The sequence below is a fragment of the Vitis riparia genome, chromosome 6 (assembly GCF_004353265.1).
Source record: "Vitis riparia cultivar Riparia Gloire de Montpellier isolate 1030 chromosome 6, EGFV_Vit.rip_1.0, whole genome shotgun sequence".
Classification (NCBI taxonomy): Eukaryota; Viridiplantae; Streptophyta; class Magnoliopsida; order Vitales; family Vitaceae; genus Vitis; species Vitis riparia.
Genome location: NC_048436.1, coordinates 2,505,030 through 2,526,683, shown reverse-complemented (window position 1 = coordinate 2,526,683; position 21,654 = coordinate 2,505,030). Strand labels below are relative to the sequence as shown.

At 35.6% G+C, this 21,654-nt stretch overlaps 3 protein-coding genes across 3 annotated transcripts; 2 read left to right on the top strand and 1 right to left on the bottom strand.

The window, feature by feature from the left end:
* LOC117916296 (flavanone 7-O-glucoside 2''-O-beta-L-rhamnosyltransferase-like) lies at positions 1-1,579 on the top strand. Its single transcript, XM_034832251.1, has 2 exons — positions 1-132; positions 188-1,579. Exons 1-2 carry the CDS (start codon positions 1-3, stop codon positions 1,577-1,579), a joined length of 1,524 nt encoding a protein of 507 aa, XP_034688142.1.
* Positions 1,580-9,990: 8,411 nt separating this feature from the next.
* LOC117915680 (syncoilin) lies at positions 9,991-11,838 on the bottom strand. The gene is made up of 4 exons (XM_034831312.1): positions 11,474-11,838; positions 10,836-10,946; positions 10,416-10,496; positions 9,991-10,298 (listed from the first exon to the last, which is right to left on the bottom strand). Exons 1-4 carry the CDS (start codon positions 11,723-11,725, stop codon positions 10,224-10,226), a joined length of 519 nt encoding a protein of 172 aa, XP_034687203.1. The 5' UTR covers positions 11,726-11,838; the 3' UTR covers positions 9,991-10,223.
* Positions 11,839-16,134: 4,296 nt separating this feature from the next.
* Positions 16,135-21,607, top strand: LOC117915679. The gene is made up of 3 exons (XM_034831311.1): positions 16,135-18,729; positions 20,340-20,647; positions 20,985-21,607. Exons 1-3 carry the CDS (start codon positions 16,475-16,477, stop codon positions 21,347-21,349), a joined length of 2,928 nt encoding a protein of 975 aa, XP_034687202.1. The 5' UTR covers positions 16,135-16,474; the 3' UTR covers positions 21,350-21,607.
* The last annotated feature ends 47 nt before the right edge of the window (positions 21,608-21,654 follow it).

Genomic DNA, 21,654 nt, shown 5'->3' with positions numbered 1-21,654 from the left:
ATGTGGCACGAGGTAAAACGCAAAGAGACAGGAGGCGGTGTCTGTAATGATCAAAACAGATCCCAAGGGGCACCGTTGAATATTCCATCTTCTGAACAACCAGTCTTAGGTTTGGAGCCAGCTGTCAATTCGGTCATCTGCTTCCTAGTTCCTTAGTTTCCCCTTTCCCTTTGTGTCTGTTGACCAGTCCTTCAAGAAAGAAAGAAGCGAAGGATTCATGGATGCCAAACATCAGAGTCGGAGTGTCCTGATGCTGCCATGGTTGGGTCATGGCCACATATCACCATTCTTGGAGCTAGCTAAGAAACTTGCACAGAGAAATTTCTACATATATCTCTGTTCTACACCCATCAATCTAAAGCCCCTTAGGGACAACCTCTGTCATCGTGGCAGCACCATCTCTTCAATACAGCTCATAGATATCCACCTTCCTAGTTCTTCAGAATTGCCTTCACACTACCACACCACTAAAGACCTCCCACCCCATCTCATGTCCACCCTCAAGGCTGCCTTCGATGCCGCCAGACCCACCTTCTGTGACATCCTAAAGACCATCAAGCCCAGCCTGGTTATCTATGATTATCTACAACCATGGGCATCCATGGCTGCTTGTGAAGAGAACATCCATGCAATTGTTTTCTTGAGCGCAGGGGCCGCATGTTGTTCTTTCTACTGTCACGGTAGTCTAGATAATCCTGGTGAGAAATACCCTTTTCCAGCCTTATGTTTCCCAGAAATTGAACGCCGGAAAATCACCCAGTTCCTGCACTACACTGCTAATGGTCTCACAAACATGGAAAGGTTCCTAGGATCCATGGCAAGGTCTTCGAACATAGTGCTGATCAAGACATCAAAGGAGATTGAAGCCAAGTATATAGACTATCTTTCTGTTTTAGTGGGGAAGACGATAATACCAGTGGGGCCACTTGTTCAGGATGCTGCAAACAGAGATGATGATACAGTGATCATGGACTGGCTGAGCAAGAAGAATCCTTTTTCGGTTGTGTTTGTTTCCTTTGGAACCGAGTACTTCCTTTCCGTGGAAGAAATAGAAGAGATAGCTCATGGGCTAGAGCTCAGCACTGTTGGTTTCATATGGGTCGTGAGGTTTCATGGGGGAGATGAGAAAACTATTCATGAGGTCTTACCAGAAGGCTTTTTGCAGAGAATTGGAGAGAGGGGCATGGTGGTGGAAGGGTGGGCTCCTCAGGCAAAGATACTGTGCCATTCAAGCATTGGAGGGTTTGTGAGCCACTGTGGTTGGAGCTCAACACTAGAGGCAATCATGTTTGGTGTTCCAATCATCGCAACCCCGATGCATCTTGATCAACCCTTGAATGCTAAGTTGGTGGTGGATATTGGTGTTGGCATGGAGGCGAAGAGAGTGAATGAGAGACTTGACAGGAAAGAGGTGGCAAGAGTGATTAAAAAGGCGGTGGTGGAAGAGGAAGGGAAAGAATTGAGGAGGAAAGCTAAAGAACTAGCAGAAAGGTTGAGAGACAAGGAAGAAGAAGAGATGGATGTGGTGGTGGAGGAGCTGGTGCGGCTTGTTGGAGAATCAGAACTTGTAGCCCAGTAATATCTGCCTGGCTGGGTTAATCTATGATACCTTAGATGTGAAACTGAAAGTTAAGCCTAAGCTCAATTAGAGTGAGAATAGGAATGCTGAAATGGCTAGCTCTTTTTAATGGGAATGATACAGGTACTTCAATTAATAGTCTCCCTGATCCTTTTTCTGAATTGTTACTGTGAAAAATAATTTCTGATTTTGCATAAAGTTTCATAGCATGTTCATGAACTTATTGGAGAAGTTATGCACCTTGTTTTCAGAACAAATAGTTCTTCGTTTCCCAATGTAGTACATCACTTAATCTAAAAAATAACTGAAGTATGAGAGATCCAATCCTGAAATGGCCTCGACTCAGATGGTGACGTTCTCCACTCCCCTGTAGCATTACTTGTCCCTGCTACCAACACTTCCAGACACCCAAAAAAATTGCTCACCAAACCCTTACAATCCCATTTTCTATTTGGTAAGTCTAATTATATAACTCAAAAGAAAAAATTGTAATTATCTTCGAAGTTTGCAACTCCTCAAGAAGAGAGGTTTCGTTCTTGTAAGAAAGTTGGGTTCATCATAAGTTTCTCTAATGACTTTCAGCTTACCATGCTAACCAACTATCCATAAGATATCCATGTCAGAGGAAAAAGTTTCTAGTGTGACTTATGGATGTGCTCCCTTTAACTATATAAACGAGTTTTTAAAGTCGTTACAAATAGTATTTGAGCCCACCGCTCGGGATATTGTGTGTTTGGTCTCCTAATTTTGTGAAATATAATGAGGACGTTGTGTACCACAATCTTATAAACGGCTGTAGATGTTACCAAATCTTTCTCAAATAACTTGTGAATGAATTAAGGTCACATTTTAGACGGATGGGACTTGAAGTTGAAATGTGGTGGAATGTAACAAGCAGAACGGATTAGAACTACTTAGAATGACGAAATCACAGAAGAAAAATAGAGCGGACGGTAATGCTTATCCGCTAAGTTACTTCTCCAAACATACCATACCAACCTTTAAAATGGCTTATTCAGTCATGGTAAAACAACAGAGTGCAACAAATTCAAGGCCAATATCATTGCCTAGTTAGCATGAAACATAGCACATCTCTGTCTCTGTATCACATAAGTTAGAACAAATAATGAAGGAAGAGTCTGTTCTAGAACTTCCAAATGTGTCAGTATCAGGGAATGGATCGACCAAGAGAATCAATTCATTTAAGAACATGATATCTCCTAAATCCACCACATAAAACAAACTTATATGGAATCTAGGTGATACAATATAAGCTTGATCTGCATATAAACAAAGTTGAGGGTACATCATACGAGACAGATTCAGCATTCCTAGATTTTTGGTATTTACTTGCTTTTATTACTGGGTGAATGGCGGGGCAGCTGGAAATGAACTGGTTCATCCTTAGAACAGTTATGGGTCTTCAGCAATCCAAAGGGTTTAATGTAGTATTAATTCTTCATAATTTTGCTGCACAAGGATGCAAGTTTTCAGATAACCAAAAGTTTATCATTCAATAACAGTTGAGATCTTTAACTAAAGATGAAATTTTCACAGTAGTCAATGTTGGAGCAGTGTTGTAGCCAGACAATCGCCCCCCCAGCGTGCCTTCCACGTAGCCTCGCTGATGGTGAGAGATGGTTGGAAATGCCGTCGGTGCACTAACTTCAATGATGAAATTAGGGGAGAAAGAGAAATGGAATTAAGGGGTGCACCAACTTCAATGCCGTTGCTGCACAATGATGGAATTGGTGCACCAATTTCTTATGGTTATTTTTTTCTCTTTTATTTTGACATTTCTTTTAATATGCTCGTTTATTCTCTCATAAAACTTCTTTTAATTTTAATTTTTTTTCACTCTCTAATCTCTCCATTATTTGGATATATTAAACTTAAAATAATAATATATAACAAATAGGTAATACAATAAATTAAATAAAAACATAAATATAAAATAGATAAAAATGAAAATATTATCCCACAAAAAATATGCTTGATGATTTAAAATATTAATTATAATAATGCATTTGATAAATTAAGATTTAAATTTATAAATTATATTTTATTATTTAGAGGTTTATGATATAAGATTTTTTTATATTAATGTTAAATAAAAGATTTGTTTACTTTGTAAATCCTATCTCATGTAAAAGTAAAAAAATATATTTGTAATACTATTTTATTATTTATTTTAAATTTATCATATCAAAATCACAATAAATGATGATACTTTTATCTTTTTTCTTATTGTTAATTTTAATTTGAGGGATCTCACTTTTTGTTTGGTTAAAATCTTCAATTTTTTAATTATAATAAAATATATTTTTTCATAAAACAATTGTAGTTAACCTTTTATATTAATTTCATAAAAATAGGTATATCCTCAAGAAAAATATGTATATCCATATGTATAACCGAAACCCCTATCTCCATTATCATGGTCTATATATTCATTTGGAAACCCTGATAAGTGATTAAAGGTCCTTCCCTAGGTACATTCGTAACAAAAATAGGTACAGGTCCTCCATTAGGTACATCCTTAACAAAAATAGGTACATCCATTCTTAGGGAAATTGAAAACTTTATTTCTCTCCTCATAGTCCATATATTCATTTAGGGACCCTCAAGAAGGGATTAGAAGTTGTTCCTTACCCCATAACAAACCATGGAACCCTAGGTACATCTTTAAGAAAATTTGGTACATCTAATCCTCGGACTACCGGGACCCCTATTTCCCTTCCTATGGTTCTTCTGTTCATTTGGGGACAATCGGGAAATGATTGGAAGTCGTTCCCTACTCTGGAATGGATATTGTACATCCTTAAAAAAATTTGGTACATCCAATCCTGGGGCTAATGGGACACCTATCTCCTTACCCATAGTCCATTTGTTTCTTTGGGGACCCTTGGGAAGTAATTGGAAGTTGTTCCCCACATCGGAATGGACTTTGGTAGTCTTGGTACATTTTTTATAAAATTTGTTACATCCTTAAAAAAATTTGTTACATCAAATCCTTGAGGTACTAAGACTCCTATCTCATTATTCATGGTCCATTTATTCTTTTAGGGATCTTTGGGAAGTGATTGGAGGTTATACCCTACCCTAAAACGGACTTTGGAACCTAGGTACATCCTTAAGGAAATTTGATACATTCTTAAAAAATTTGATACATCAAATCCTTGGGCTACCGGGACACTTATCTTTTTTTCTCATAGTCCATATTATCTTTTGAGGACCCTCGGGTAGTGATTGAAAGTTGTTCCTCACTTTAGAACGAACTTTGGAATCTTAGGTACATCCTTAAGAAAATTTGGTGCATTCTTAAAAAAATTTGGTATATCCAATCTTTGAGCTACCGAGACCCCTATTTCCCTTCTTGTGGTCCATTTGTTCATTTGGGGACCCTCGAGTAATGATTGGAGGTCGTTCCCCACCTTCAGAACGAACTTTGAAACTCTAAGTATGTATTTAAAAAAATTTGGTACATCTAATCCTTGATCTATCGAGAGCTTTATCTTCCTTTCCATGGTCCATTTGTTCTTTTGGGGACCTCAGGCAGTGATTGGAGGTCATTCTCCACCCTGAAACTAAATTTGGAACCTTAGGTACACCCTTATGAAAATTTGGTACACCTATGTATTTAGAGGCAGAGTTTGAACTTATATCACACATCAAATAAGCACCCAACAAATAAATAAATAGAAGTAAATGCATTGTGATGTTTGGTATAGACAATACATTTCAATATTTAACACATTAATGTTATACCATAAAGTGTTAATGAAACTAACTTGGATTATTCATAATCTAAATGAGGCATTAATATATAATGACTATAGGTGTGATTGTGACAATTGTTATAAGTAATTAGTTTTGACAAGATTATTTACAAATATATATTTAAGCAATTAAATACTTAATGGGGTCTAGGTTGGGGAATAAAATAATTTATACTTATTTTGTAAATGATGTAAGTATTTTTGTAAGGAATATATGTGTTATTGGAAATATTTATGAGCATACGTAATTTCTTGATATATATGTACAAAAAAAAAAAAAGTGAAATTAAGGATGCACATCCATTCCTTATAAGGAAGTACCTAGGGTTTCGAAGTTTGTTCCAAGGAGGAGAACAACCTCCAATCACTTCCCAAGGGTCCTTAAAGGAACAAACAGACCATGGGTAATAAGATGGGGGTATTGGTATCTCGAGAATTGGATATACCAAATTTTGTAAAATATATACCAAGGGTTCCAAAGTCCATTTTGGGTGGGGAATGACCTCCAATCACTTTGTTATAGGTTTCCAAAGGAACAAATGGACCATGGATAATAATATAGGAGTCCTAGTGGCCCGAGGATTGGATGTAACAAATTTTGTTAAGGATATGCCAAATTTTGTAATGGATGTACCTAGGGTTCCGAAGTCCATTCTGGGGTGAGGAACGACCTCAATCACTTCCCAAGGGTCCTTAAAGAAACAAATAGACCATAGGAACTAAGATAGCACTCGAGGATTGGATGTACCAAATTTTCTTAAAGATGTACCAGGTTTTGTTAAGGATGTCCCAAATTTTGTAAAGAATATACCAATGGCTTCAAAGTTCGTTTCGAGTGGAGAACAACCTCCAATTACTTCTCCATGGAGTCCTGGTAGCCCGAGGATTAGATGTACCAAAATTTCTTAAGGATGCACTAAATTTTGTAAATGATGTACCTAGGGTTTTGTAGTCCGTTCTAGGGTAGGGAACAACCTCTAATCATTTCCCAAAGATCCCTAAAGGAATAAACGGACCATGTGTAACAAGATAGGGGTACTGGTAGCTTTAGGATTGGATGTACCAAATTTTTTTAAGGATTTGCCAAATTTTTTTAAGGATGTACCAAATTTTGTTAAGGATGCACCAAATTTGGTAAAAGATGTATCAATGGTTTCAAAGTCCATTTCAAGGTAAGGAACAACCTCCAATCACTTCCCAAGGGTCCCCAAAAAGAATAAATGGACCATGGGAAATGAGATAAGTGTCTCGTTAGCCCAATGATTTGATGTACTGAATTTTCTTAAGAATATACCTAGGTTTCCAAAATTCATTCTAAGGTGGGGATTGACCTCCAATCACTTCTCAAGGGTCCCCAAAGGAACAAATGGACCATGAGAAGAGAGATAGGTGTCTCGGTAACCCGAGGATTGGATGTACCAAAATTTCTTGAGGATGTACCCATGGTTGCAAAGTTCGTTTCGGGGTGAGGAACAATACCTCCAAACATTTCCCAAGAGTCTCTTAAGGAACATATGGACTATGGGAAAAGAGATAGAGGTCTTGTTAGTTTGAGGATTGGATGTACCAAATTTTCTTAAGGATGTATCTAAGGTTGCAAAATCAGTTTCAGGGTGGGAAACGACCTTCAATCATTGCCCGAGGTCCCCAAAGAAATAAATGGACCATGAGAAGAGAGATAGGGGTCTTGGTAACATGAGGATTGGATATACTAAATTTTCTTAAGGATGTACCAAATTTCCTTAAGAATGTACTTAAGATTTCAAAGTATGTTCCAGGGTAGGGATTGATCTCTAATCACCTCCCAAAGACTCTTAAAGGAATAAATGGACTATGACCAATAAGATAGGGCTCCCAATAGCTCAAAGATTAGATGTACCAAATTTTTTGAAGGATGTACCAAATTTCGTTAAGGGTGTACCAAATTTTGTAAATGATGTGTTAAGGGTTCCAAAATCTGTTCCGAGATGGGAACGACCTCCAATCACTTCTTGAGGGTCCCCAAAAGAATAAATGGACTATGGAAAAAGAGATAACTGTCTTGTTAGCCTAAGAATTAGATGTACTAAATTTTTTTAAGAATGTACCTAGGGTTCCAATATTCATTCTAGGATAGGGAACGACCTTAAATCATTTCCCGAGGGTCCCTAAAGAACAAACGAACCATGGGAAGGGAGATAGGGGTCCTGATAGCTTTAGGATTGGATATACCAAATTTTCTTAAGGATGTACCTAGGGTTCCATGGTTCGTTCCAAGGTTGGGAACGACCTCTAATCCCTTCCCAAGGGTCCTTAAAGGAATATATGGACTATGAGAAGGAAGAAAAAGGTTATGGTTTTCCTAAGAATGGATGTACCTATTTTTATCAAGGATATACCTAGGGGGGAGGACCTTTAATCATTTATTAAGGGTCCCAAAAGGAATATATAGGCAATGATAATGAAGATAGGGGTCTTGGTTCCCTTAGGAATGAATATACTTGTTTTTCTTAAGGATTTACCTATTTTTTATGAAATTAATATAAAAGGTTGAATACAATTTTTTATTTTTATTTTTATAAAAAATATATTTTCTTTTATATTTTATTTTAATTAAAAATTGAAGATTTTAACCAAAAAAAGAAGAAGTGAAATCCACGATCAAGTTAAAACCAAATATATATATATATATATAAAAGCACCATCACTTATTGTGATTTTGATATGATAAATTTAAAATAAAAATAAAAATAATATAAAAATAAAATAGTATTACAAAGTTCTAAAAAACATATGTATTTTTTGGTGATGTATAGTTACATGATTTCCCCTAGAATTAAACTTTGATTCAGGCATGATTGGACACTGCTTATGGGACTGACCATGGTAAGGTGGCCCTAGTGACATAAAAGAAAGTGAATTATAATTCATATTAGCGAGTAGTGTGGAGTAGTCTCAAGAATGATCCTATGATCTTCACATAAAGAGTGAAAGAGGTTGGACTATTATTCGTTTCCTATTAGTTCTAAGGCTCTTAATTTTCCTACTTGGTTTTTTATTTCAGTCTTATATTTTTGTGAAAGCATCTCTTGCTTTCTCAAAATACATACCCTTGTATACTTGTCTATGTATACCTTGTCATTTATAAAAATTATACAAAATCTTTTACCACCTTTAGTCATTATATTTTTTAAATCTCCTAAGTGACTAAGAATTAGGCTTTGTAGCTTTGATTATCTTTCCATAGTTTTACATGTTTTCTTTGTGGCTTTAGATTTCAAGCCTAATTCACATTTTCCATGGTTTTCTAGAGAAAGTTTAAGAATCAAGCAAATATTTACCTTTTTCTTGATATATAAATAGTTTATATGTCCTAGTTTACCATTCCGCAAATTATAAAAATCAATCAAGCAAAAGTAGGACTATTAATAATAATAATTTTAAAAATGTTCAATGTATGTAATAAGACCTTGATTACAATATCCCTTCTCAATTATTACATTATTTTCAGTTAACATACAACTTTGTTTGATTCAAACAAGATCCTCACTTTTTCTTTCTTATGTAGAGAAACTAATGCCAAATTCCAAGGAGTATCTGACCTATGAAGGACATTGTTTAAGGCCAGTCCCCAAGGTTAGCTTGAGGAGAACTTTCCCTTTACTAGTCATAGGAGAAGATATATAATAGTCCATGAATGTTTGTTCCTCACCTTCTTGTACTATAGTTTAGGAAGTGAATGCACTTCTACTTCCATATATGTGCCACATAGTCCTGCCTTGTCCTTTACATTGGTGACCATGATGTCCAAGGGGTTTCGTTATATACAACTTTGAGTTGAGACTAATGTGGATACTAGTTTCCTTATATCTTATAAAGAAAATTGTTGGGAAATTGCATTAAAGGAATTTGTAGGAAAAGTACGTGTGTAAAGAGTGAATATACCAATTCCACATAAGAAAGGAATGAAAACATAATCCCCAGGAGCTATATCACATAAGGTGATGTGGGATTGAAATATGCACTCTCATTCCCTTGTGAGGCTTAGAAAGTGGAGTCCAATATATACCACATAAGATTCTCATTCCTTTCCACTGTGGGATTGGAATATGTACTCTTCACACATGTACTTTTCCAACACATCGAACCTTTGGATGCTAAAAAAAAATAAAATTCAATCTTCCCTATCCCCATTGTTGTAAAGGGAACTCAAAACTTACTAACATTGGATGCTTAAAACCTACAAACATTAGATGCTGACTTTTGGACTGGTGAAAACTTTCAGCCCCCATTGTTGTAAGGAATCATATCCCCTGTCATCTTCTAAAACTGCAGCTAGGTTACTTATTTTTGTTCTAGCTTGAGAGAGTCTCTAGCACTGTCCCCATTAATGGTGGAACTTCCTTGTAAATGAAGGAATTGCAGGATCTTTAGACTCATTCATGCTTCTTAAATTCACAGGATAAATTCTCTGTAAACATATCCTTTGGTGCTCTTTCCCCCTTCTGTCTGATGGCCTTTGGAGGCCACTAAGAATAAAAAACTAATGCTTGGAGGTGGTGTTTCTTATATGAAATGATTTTTAACAGTTAGTGCTGAAAAAGAATTCAATATGGGTGGCCATCAATTAGGTGATCCTGATACAAAGGAAAATATTATAACTGAACATTCATATATCACATAAGAATAAAAGAAGACTGAAAAAGTCCGAAGTTGAGATGTGATTAGTAACAAACCTTGTTGGAGAGGTTTTTATCTTTCCAAATCAGAAAACTCTCCAAGAGCCAGTGAAATAAAAACCAAAAACCATAAAATACAACACATTGAAGAATGGTCCTAAATAAAGCACACAAAACCCACTTGGTTATTACTGTCAACACATCATCTTACTGTATGGATTCTATGTTCTTGCTCAGCTCTTCCAGCTTCTTCATCCTCAGTCTTTCACTTTCGCTCACCAGCTGATCAGTGGTTCATCAAAAGGGGGAAAAGAAAAAGAGAAAAATAAAAATAAAAATAAAAATGAGAAGAGCATGCAAAAATACAAATGAAATTGGAATCAAAGTAGAATGCTTTACCTCCATTAATTTGGTGACTAGTTGAGCTTTTTCTTTGTTTTTCTCATTGAAAGCCTCAAGAGCTTCTTTGTATTCTTTCTCCTGTTACCAATAAACTCCTTAGAAATTCTTAGTATGCATATGAATTGTGAAATCTCCAAGGTTCAGGAGTTCTTCACTGAGGAAGTAAAATCATTGCATCATGTTCTACATAGCATTTAAAGGCGAAATTGGTTGTATTACAATTGACTAATTACCGTAGTCAACCCCTGTCTGATGAATATCCTAATAATCTGACATTCAAGAACTATAAAAGCATTATGGCCTTGTGGGAAATGCTATGGAAAACACAATACAATGGTTCATTTCCACAGGAAAATCATGAAACTTTTAATCAATAGTATCATAATCAAGCAGCAAAAGACAATCATAATGATTCACCTTCTTCTGGCAACCCTGTCCCAGTGGCCTTAATTCTCGGTTAACTGCATCAATCCTTTTACGTATGATGGCAACTTCCTTCCTCATTGGATCACTGAGAGCTTCAAGCTCCTAATAGATTTTGTTTTTTATTTTAAGTGAAGCAAGCAAATATCTCATCATTAACAAGCTAAACATGATAGTTAGATACAAAAACACAATGACTTATGATTGAAGAGGACAGATAGATTAATTCATATATGAAAGTGATAATTAGGACCTTGAATAAAGAACTATTGCAGATGAAGAGAAAAGAAGACCAGTTACACTGCAATTGGTTTTACTTTCTTTAATTGCATGAAAAGGGAACAGAACTCTGCAGTTAGCTTACCAGTCCCAAATAATTATGCAAGCATAAGTTTTCTTTTCTTTTCTTTTCTTTTCTTTTCTTTCCCATGTTACCTCTGGAATCAAATAGAGGGGAGAATCATAAGTTCTTTAAAATTAAACTAAAACATAGATATATGCCAGTGGTGTTGTTTTCCCAATTCCAAACTGATTAACCTACTTCATCTACACCTACTAAAATTGATTTGAATTGATATAAGCTTTTTCAAGTAGAAGATAGCATGATCTTATGGCTAAGCCTATCAACTTACCTCTCGAATCTCTGCCAAGCGTTTAGTTTCTTCTTCAACACGACCCAGCTGAGCCTGAACCCTCTCTCTGACCTCCATCTTCTTCCTTTCGATCTCTTCTTCCTTCGCCCGAAAAGCAGACAAAGCTGATCTTGACATCTCCTCATCCTTGTCATCGGTTAATGGGCTACCGTTGTAGCTGATGACTCCAGAGTTCTTCACTTTCTGCATCTGTGACTGTTGCTGCTCCACTATCTGTCTCTGTGTAGTCATGGCTGTTCAAACAAGCCCCTTCTTCTCTTCCTTGCAATTCCCTTATCTTTTGCTTTCTGCCTTAGGAATGATGACTCTCTTTCCCCTGTTACCGGTGCTTATAAACAAAGCTAGCTTTGATGAATGTATAAGACCAACTAGCTTTCTTTACAACAAAAATTACTATCGGATGAAATGACCAAACACCCTATCTTACTTTATCATCATAAAGTTAAGAGAGGACTCTGCCTTTGTTGAATGAAATATTTTTCTGTTGAAAATCTCAAATCTTCTTTCCACTATTACCTGAATACTAACTTGATAAACCCCATCACAACTTCTCCCATTGAGGTACTTTAACTCTGCAGTATAAAGAACAATATCAGTAAATTCAATGTGGACTTCTTACCTGTAGTTTTTTCTTCCCAATTCTTTTTTTAATGAAAACTTGGTGAAGGATCAAAATGGGCCTCTTTTGGTCAGACAGCTATTTTCTTAAGTTGGTATCTTGGCAAATTCAGCCAACAGCTATAGTTCTTGCCAGTCGAGCAAATTCAAATGTATAAACAATGGTTCTACCTTCTAATATATTGTGTTTGTTTGTAGGGTCTTTTGAAGAGATCATTAAACACGGGGTGTCAATAAATTCTAAAATAACTAAAATACTTTCTTTTTCCTTGAGATTTTATGTTGGTTTGATTCATATAGATGATATTAATTTGTTGAAGTGTCCTAAAGAGTATTGGTAAATCCTCTTTTTTGCTTAAAGAGGGGTGCTTGAATTCCAAGTTTGTTTGTGGAGTGGACAGTAAGGGCTTACCTACACTACACAGATATGTAAGAGAGCCTTAGGGGACAAGACAGAGTAGGAGAGAAGGGCTGCAGCTAACTGCCTTTATCATATATCATTACCCTTCCAGCTTGGGCTTATAAGAAAGAATCTCTACTTTTTATCTTTTTAATTTTCTATCTCTTGCCGGGATACTTTTGGGGGTGTTTGGGTACCAAGAAAACGTGTTCATCTACCCTTGGTAGTTTCTAATTTTCTTACTATCTTGGGTGAACTTTGTTGTCCAGTGGGGTCTCAAGTGCAGTAGCTTCATGCATAATCTGAAGGTCAAGTGAATGATATATAGGCCTTTTTAGGCAATTTGAGTATGTGTGATCTTTTGGTTTTAAATTTTTGACCGGTGCAGGAAACATTGTTATGACCAAAAGCAAACGAGGGATTTTTCTTCTTTGCTTCCTTTCGGATTCATTTGGCTTGCAACGACTGTGAGAGAAAACGAAGGAAAAAAGAAAGGAAAATGAATAATTGGTCCGTTGAAATTTTGAATTTGATGGTATATTTGAGATTTACGGTTTGTTTGGAAAGTGTTTTTGAAAATAATTTTTTGAATAAAAACTATTTTTTGTTTTTTTATCGTCGAATTTGTTAATTAATTTAAAAAATAATTACCAAACCCGACCATAATTTTCTTTCTATTTTCCATCTGAAGCTACCAGCAAATATGAATGCTAGTACCGATTTTCCATATCCTCAAGACATGGGGGAAAGGCAGCAGATTGTGTGATCTTTCTGATACAACTGATGCATCAAACAAGAGCTTTTTCTGCTTGTGGGTGATAATCCACTTTTTGTTTTCCTAATTGATTTTGCTGGTACCCCACCTTGATTTACTCAATAGATTTAGAGGTTCCCAATATTGGGGTGTCTACTTTGTGGAGTGTTTGAAATTCAAAAAACCTGTGCAGGGTGCTGGGGAACTCATAGGCTGAGATGGGAATGCTCGGTCTCTATGATTACTTGGCCAGCCTTGTCTTCCCTTTTGCCACTGCCAAATCATAATGCCAACTCTTTTTGTGGTGATGGGGCCATGGCAGACGAAGGGGCCAGCATGGTTCTACACTTGGGGTTGGACCAAATAACCTCCCAAGTCCCAACTGCCATCAGGGCACTTTCTCATACTACTTTGCTACCCATAGTTTGCTTCTTAAATGTGTTGCTTTCTAATATGCCTACCTAGGTTACATAGTTGCACTCAAATTGCTTTCTTTAAGTGTGGTATTACTCTTTGATATGACTAAAGAGCGGGTTTGGAAGTGATTCTCTTTTAAATTACTTTTATTTGCAATGTATTTATTAGTAGTTTTCGAGTCAAAATATTTTTAAAGGGAATTTTTAAGCTATGTTTAATTTGTATAAAATTTTAAGAAAAATGAAATAAATAAGTTTAGAGTCAATATATTTTTTTTATATACTCCTTCAAACCCATTTCACCTATTTTTATTCTTTTACATAAAAATTAAATAATTTGAAAATATATATACTTTTAACTAATTTTAATTGTCTTTGATTTATATTTGTAGTGAATTTTTTTTTTTAAAAAAAGTGTTTTAATAGTATTTTTGGTGATATATTTTATGGTAAAAGTTTTTTTTGGAAGGTTCATGAATTACTTCAACGATCATCTAAGGCCCGTTTGGTCATGTTTTTTCAAACTTTTTAAAAAAAAACTATTTTAAAGTTAATAAAAAATAATTTTTTAAAACAAGTTTATTGTCAAACGGACTATACTTTTAAAAATAGGTGAAAACAACTTTTACTTGTTTTTTAAAATTATTTTCTATTTCACTTTATTTTTTTTCTAAGAACAACTATCAAATATGTTAAAAAAATTTAAAAACAAAAACCTATTTTTAAATCATACAACCAACACATTCTCCTAGATTTTTACCAAACATATGGGCTTTGTTAGTTAATTGTTTTTAAAAATGATTTTTTTTATTCTTTAAAATGAAAAAACATATTTAGCAATAAAAAAACTAGATAATAGTTTTATATTTTTAAAACAGAAAATAAAATGTTTAAAAAAATATTTTTTTTAGTTATGTCTAGTTATTTTCTTATAACATTTATATATATATAAAAAAAGTATTATTAATAAAAGTTATTTTTAAAATTTATCTAATAATATATAAAATAAGTAAAAAAATATTTTAAGTTTTTAAACAAACTTTTGTTTTATAAAATATTATTAAATTATTTTTAAAAAATTGTTTTCAAAAACATTTGCCTGATACAACCCTGAAAATGACTTCAAGCATAAAGAAGGATTCCAGTCCTTCTCAAATTCACTGTAAAAAAATTGCCTGAACTAGAGAAAAATACATGCTTAAAGCAAGAATTGGATATCTCGGGTAAATCATTTGCTGCACTGTTTGGACTGGCCCAGTTTAGCCTAAAGTCCACTAAAAATGGATGGGGTTGGGATGGGGCCTTGAAATCTGGCTTGACTTTGGGCTAAATATAGGTTTGGATTAAGATGGGCGGAAACTGAACTTGACCTGGGCCCGTCTCATCTACAAGCATGATTTTGAATCCTAAGATCCTCTCAAACAATCGGGGCGGAAATTGAGAATAATTTTTTTGTTATTTAGAATAAAAAATATAAATTTAAAATAAAAATATAAAAAATATGTTTAGTTACCAAAAAACTATTTTTTATTTTTTGTTTATTTTAATCATTTTATATTATTTTCACTTGTTTTTAAATATTATTTTAAAAAATAATTATATAAACATATAGAATAATTAAAAATAAAACACGGGATGTAAAAATTATTTTTAAAATGTATTTAAAAATATTATAAATAGATTAAAAACATTTTAAGTTTTCAAATAAATTTTTGTTCTAAAAAATTAAAAGATTATTTTAAAAAACTATTTTTTATAATTGTTTTTTAAAACAGTTATCAAATAAAACTCATGTTTATGAAAAAAATTAATTATTTTTAAAATTATGAATTTAACATTTCCTGTAATTTTATTTTTAAAAAGTAACTTATTATTTTCTCTTACTTAAGTAATCAAATAACTTTTTTTAAGAGGGAGTCGACTTTACTCGAAAAGTATTCTTAAAATCAATTTTTATGAAATAATTTTTGTTAATATTATATAAAATAAAAATCTATTTAAAAACTTGAAATATTTTTAACTATTTTTTTATATTTTAAAAATAATTTTTATTTATTTATATCACTTTATTTTAATTTTCATATAATTTTTATTTTTATTAAAAAAATATGACAATTCATAATTACATAGTCTTTTATATTGACATTTCAAATATTAAATTTAAATTAAGAGAATATTTACCAAACATGGATGCAAAATATGGTTAGATCTATGCATGATTTTGGTAACAGCGTTTCTCAAATGATTTTCAAAATTTTATTAAACGGAAACCTCCGGATAATGAGAGTAACCGCCGAATAATTTTGGGGTTGCGACTATCCCTGTGCCACGTAGGCAAAACGATCCACCTCGGACACTTAAAAGGACGCGCACCGCAAACTACTTAAAAAAGGGTCTGTCTACTCTGCTCGCGAATTGGAAATCGCTTCTGAAATTGTCCGTTATTCTTGAAACCCAAAGAAGGTGCCGGAAAATCGAAAATTGCCTCTCGATATTCATCTGAAAAGGTTTGAAGCAAGACAAATCTCCATGTAACATTGATCGAATAATGCTTCCTTCTCTCTGTTTTGGTTTTCTGCTGAAACTATCGAGGCTTTTCTCGGTTTCTTTTTTCTTTCTGTTTTCTGCTTTTGTTTCCTCAGTTCAGTTTGTTGTGCTGAGTGTGTGTTTGGTTCTCTGGGGTTAGGGTTAGGGTTTTCTATCCTTCTCAGGTTTCTTTATGTGTGCGCGCGGTTGAAGGGAGTTGAAGCTTTTTGATTTTACTGTGACTGGTTGTTTTTTCATAGGAAGTAATGCGGGGGAAAAAGTTTGGTGACATTAGAATCCAGTCTCCTACTCGGAACTCCCAACAAAGTGCGAAAAATTTGCGGATTCCTTTGGGTTCGAGACAGGATTTGAGTCGGCAAAGTGGTAACGGTTCAGGGGGGATGGGATGTTTAGATGGTTACTTGGATGGAGATAGAGATGGGCATTCGCAGAGATTTTCATTTAGCCAGGGTTTGCCATCAGTTGAGTCCCCTTCCATGAAATTCCAGTGGGAAAATCTTTTGGGGCAACGTGCAAATTTGGGTGGTAATGGGAAACCTACCATGGTTTGTGCCAGTGGTTATGGTGCTGATATTTCTAGAATGGATACTGAAAATGGTTATACCCAAAGTTGCCTCATGGGAATGGTCCCGAAATCCGTGTCAATGGTAAATGAGAGGACAAGAGCCTTTTTGCCATGCCCATCAGATTTTGGTCCTACTAATATTTCTGGCCACATTGATGGGAGATTCTCATCCTCACGGGGAAATTTGAATGTTGAGTTTCACAAGGAGAATAATGGAAGATTCTCATCCCCAAATATGGGTTCTCACAAGGAGTCTGTACTAATGGGAGACTATGCATGTGAAGCAAAGTTATTGGGAGCAGAAGTTGATGAAGATATCCGTATTCCAGATTCCCTGCCTGTACGTGGGCTTTCAGCAAGAAAATTATATGAAGATCTTCGAATCCAAGGTCATTCACTTACCGATAAGCTATCTGATAGAGAATCATATGTAGATATTCAAATTCAAGATCACCGGCTTGTACATAAGCTATCAACAAGAGAATCATGTGAAAACATTCAAATTCAAGATCATCTGATTGCAGATAAAAAAATGGCAAGAGAATTATACAAGAAAGAAGAGAAGGCAATGTTCTATCCTAGTCATAGGCGGACTTATCATTGCTGTAACGAAGAAGAGAAGTCAAATTTCTATTCAATGGATACTTCTCATCACATGATGCCCTTGGCTCAGTCTGAAGCCTCCTCCAGCGTTTCAAAGGATGATTTCCATAGGCCCTACAAGAATGGCCCAACCTTTCCTTCAGATGGATTCAGTCGTGAAACTAATGGTGAACCTTTTAGCTGGGGTGGGGATGGTCGAATGTCAGGTTTCAGATCTCCTGCAAAACCTGAACTCAGACCAAAGAGGCAGGTTCAGTTTATCCCAACAGAGTGCAAAATTTGGGACCATCCTTGCCCTGAATTATGGAGAAGTGAGAGGGGTGATCTGGGTATGGTATATGATGATCAATTTTATGGAAGGATGGCAAATGTTTGGCGAGACTGCGACCATCAGGATTTTGTGAGAGGTAGCGTTATTGATTCTGTTGTAGACAGAATTGATGATACTGAAAGCTCATATAGCAATTATATAAAAGACAGTAGACTAGGGGACCATCACAATTCTTCACAAGAATCACCAATCCACAAATATCTTGATGCAAGCAAAACACAATATGGAATAAGGCTAGATGGGGAGGTTTTGGGTTCTAGAGGTACTTGTCGTCAAGACTGTGAAAGCATGCACCAAGAAAAAGGTTATGATTTTGAAAGAGATGCTGATCCTTGGCCTTATGAAGAAAAATTACCAGCTTTAGATCATGATCCAGCCTCTGGTGTTTGCCCCCAACTGAGTTTGACATTAGAGGAGCCAGGCATGCATGAAGTTTCTGAAAATTGTCTTAAAAGAAAACGCAGTATGGACAAGAAAATGGGCAATCATAATCCCAGAAGCAAATTATCAAGCAATCGGAAAACATCTACCAAGATATGTAACCTGAGCAACAAAAATGAAGGATGGGCCAGTGAAGATATTGGTGAAATTTTTTGGTCAAAAAGGTTGGCTTGCATCCACTCATCACGCAATCTGTCAGGCATCCAAAATCGCTTAAGTCAACCCAATAAACCTGGTGGTAAAGATATAAAGAAGCGATCAGTGCCTGGCCCTCAAAATGTTCATATTTCATGCCCTGTGGTTAGAAAACATAAATCACACAAATTCCTGAAGAGAAGTTTAGATGGCTCCCATGGAAGTCTTCATATTGAAGGGGTTCCTCTGAAGACTAAGGTGAGTGCTGCAATCAATGAACTTCCTGAAGGCTCTGAGGAATTCAAGCAGCAGGTGCATAGCATGTTTCTTAAGTTTGTTAAACTGCTGAATGAGAATCCTGCTCAACGAAGAATATACACAGAGCAAGGAAAAGCTAGCAATTTAAAGTGCAGCATATGTGGCAGGTCTGTCTTCTACACCATGATGTGTGTTTAAAAGTGGAACAATTTTTGCCCCATTTTAATTTAAACCATTCATACTCTTTCTGCTGTGACCAAATGAGCACTCTCTAACTTGATTAAGAATACATTTAGTCTTGTTAGAATTTATTTGACAAGTGTTTTCATCAATGCTTACGGTTACATGAATATCTTAAAAATGGGAAGGTGACTGAAAAATTAAGGGGTAAATCTACTGCCATAACTCTCTCTTCTGGTGTAATGTAACTTCACTATAACATATAGAAGCTTAGTGGATGTGAGAACAGACCAGATTCATTGTTCCTGCCATTCTTCAGTCATTCCATGCTCCTGGATGCTAACTATTAATCAAAGGGTAGGCCAGTGATGACTGTGATGGTTTGGATTTCTTGTTGAATTTACAGTTTTCATGTGCTTATTCATGATTGATTTCCATTGGACTGCTGGGAAAGTGGGAGAAAGAAGTGGTATAGAAAAAGGAAAAGAAGGGAAGAACAAGAATGCAGAGAAGTATATAGAGAGATCCATCCATCAGAAGAAGAAAAGGAGAAGGAAGACAGGTGGCAGAAGAAGTGGCAAGATGGTGATGGTGTTGTGGCAGGTGACAATAGTGGGGTGGTAGTGTGTGGCAGTGTTGAGGACAATTGAGAAGAAAAGAACGACTCTCTGTACCATTCTAAGGATAACTAAGAATTTTGTTTTCTGATTTTTTTTCTTTTTACCAGTGATAATCTTGCCCAGCACCAGATAAAGGAAAATGTTTTCATCAGCTGTTTTGGTCCTTAGCTATTTCAAAGGGTTAAAATATCACATGGATAGACTGAGGTAGGTTGATTGAAATGTAACGACAGTATTACCCCTTAAGCAATAGAATTGCAAGAGAAATATACTTTCAAGTCTGGACATGTAAAATTGATCATGCCCTTGAAGTGTTTCTCCTTAATTTTGATCAGAAGGTGAGAATATCTTTTGGAGCATTTGGATTGGAAATTAGGACCTTCTAGAGAGATCATTTTCATTACTAAGATGCTATGTTGAACTTGATGATGAGTTAATTGAAGTATTTAAGTACTTCTCTTTGGTAGAAGTATTTAAGTAGTTCCTGGAGACACATTGTATCAGTGATTGCCAATTCCCGCCCTCTACTGGGACCTTTCTTTTTGGTTGACAGATGCTTCCAATTTGTCAAGCTAGGGTGTTTCAATAAATCAGAATCATTATTGCCTACCAAAAAAAAATCAGAACCATTATTCTTTCAGCTTTTAACTTAATCGTGCTTCAACAATTTTTAACAGTTTCTTCAGTTTTTGTGCAGGATTAGATAGATATTTTTTTGATAGGCAGGATGGGATAGATTTATATTCCTAGGAGAGTGTTACTGCCTTGTGAAATGAAGCTCCATACTTGAAGTACTACACAAATGATTATCTAGAGATATGTTCTAACTAATTATTGACTTCTGATATTTTGAAGACCTCATTCTTGCTTCCCTTACTTATTTAAGATGAAGTCGCTCCTTCATTTGTCCACCATGCTATTGATTTTGGTTTTCATATATTCTTTTAATTGCTTACTTTATCTGCATGTTGTTTCAGCAACTCCAAGGAGTTCATGAATACAATAGGCTTGGTGATGCATACCATCATGTCTCCCAAGGTTGGTCTCAGAGTGCAGCACTTGGGTTTATTCAAAGCGCTTTGTTTGCTGATGGGATGGAACAGTGAAGTGACACCTAACAAGCCATGGGCTCACCAGGTATTGCCTGCTGCTGAGTCCTTGGCTCTGAAGGAGGATCTCATTATCTGGCCTCCTGTTGTCATTGTCCACAACAGTTCCATAGGAAACAGTGATCCAGATGAGCGGATGATTGTAACCATTGATATGCTTGTGACCATTCTAAGAGGTAAACCCCCATTCCATAAAGAAATGCTTTATTTTCTCCTCAAATTTTTATGCTTAGATTTTCTTTCTCGGTTATTTTGAAATTCCTTTTGAATTTCTGTCACCCTCTCGTAATGGTTTAATTCAATGAGAATAAATGAGAAATGGGTGCTTTTGGTTTACAAGTGGGGCTGGTGCACCTATAATTTGGTTGGAAACTTGGAGACATATTTCTATGACTTACTTTCTTTTCCATAGCAGACTTCAAATTGTTGGGTCTTGTTGGTTACTTGCTTTTCGTTCTGCTTGATCTGTTGTTTTTCTTCTCCTGTTTCTCCTTTTTCACCCATCAATTGCAGATATGGGCTTTGATGGGGGAAAGACCAAGATATGCCGAGGGAAACCTGCAAATCAGAGTATCATGGTGGTGAGGTTCAATGCAACCTTTTCTGGGTTGCAAAAGGCAGAGAAACTACACAATATGTATGCTGAGAATCAACATGGGAGAGCTGAGTTCCAGCAGATCAATTTCAACAATGGCAAAACAAGCAGTTGCAGGGAAAATCGGAAGGCACAGGCAGACAAGGTGGAACATGTTTTATATGGCTACTTGGGAATTGCAGGTGACTTGGATAAACTTGATTTTGAGGCAAAGGAACGAAGTGTGGTGAAAAGCAAGAAGGAGATCTGGGCCATTGCTGATGTCCCTCTTGTAAATGAATGAGTGGCCAGCACCTGTTTATATCCATGAGGTAACTGACACGGGTTTTTGTTTTCTTGCTTTCTTTGGTTAGTGGAAAATCACAAATTCAGCTCATAAACTCTGTTTCATATGTAATTAACACAAAGCTCATTATTAGATTTGAGCTGCCCATTTCTAGTATTATGTGTACTTGATGGCTATGATCCTAAACAGACACACAAGAATGCCCACCCAAACCAGTGAAAATTGCTATTCCATGGCTACATGTTTCCACCCAAATCATGATGTGACCATTTGGTTTCGCTGTGACAGGTCTCATATGATTT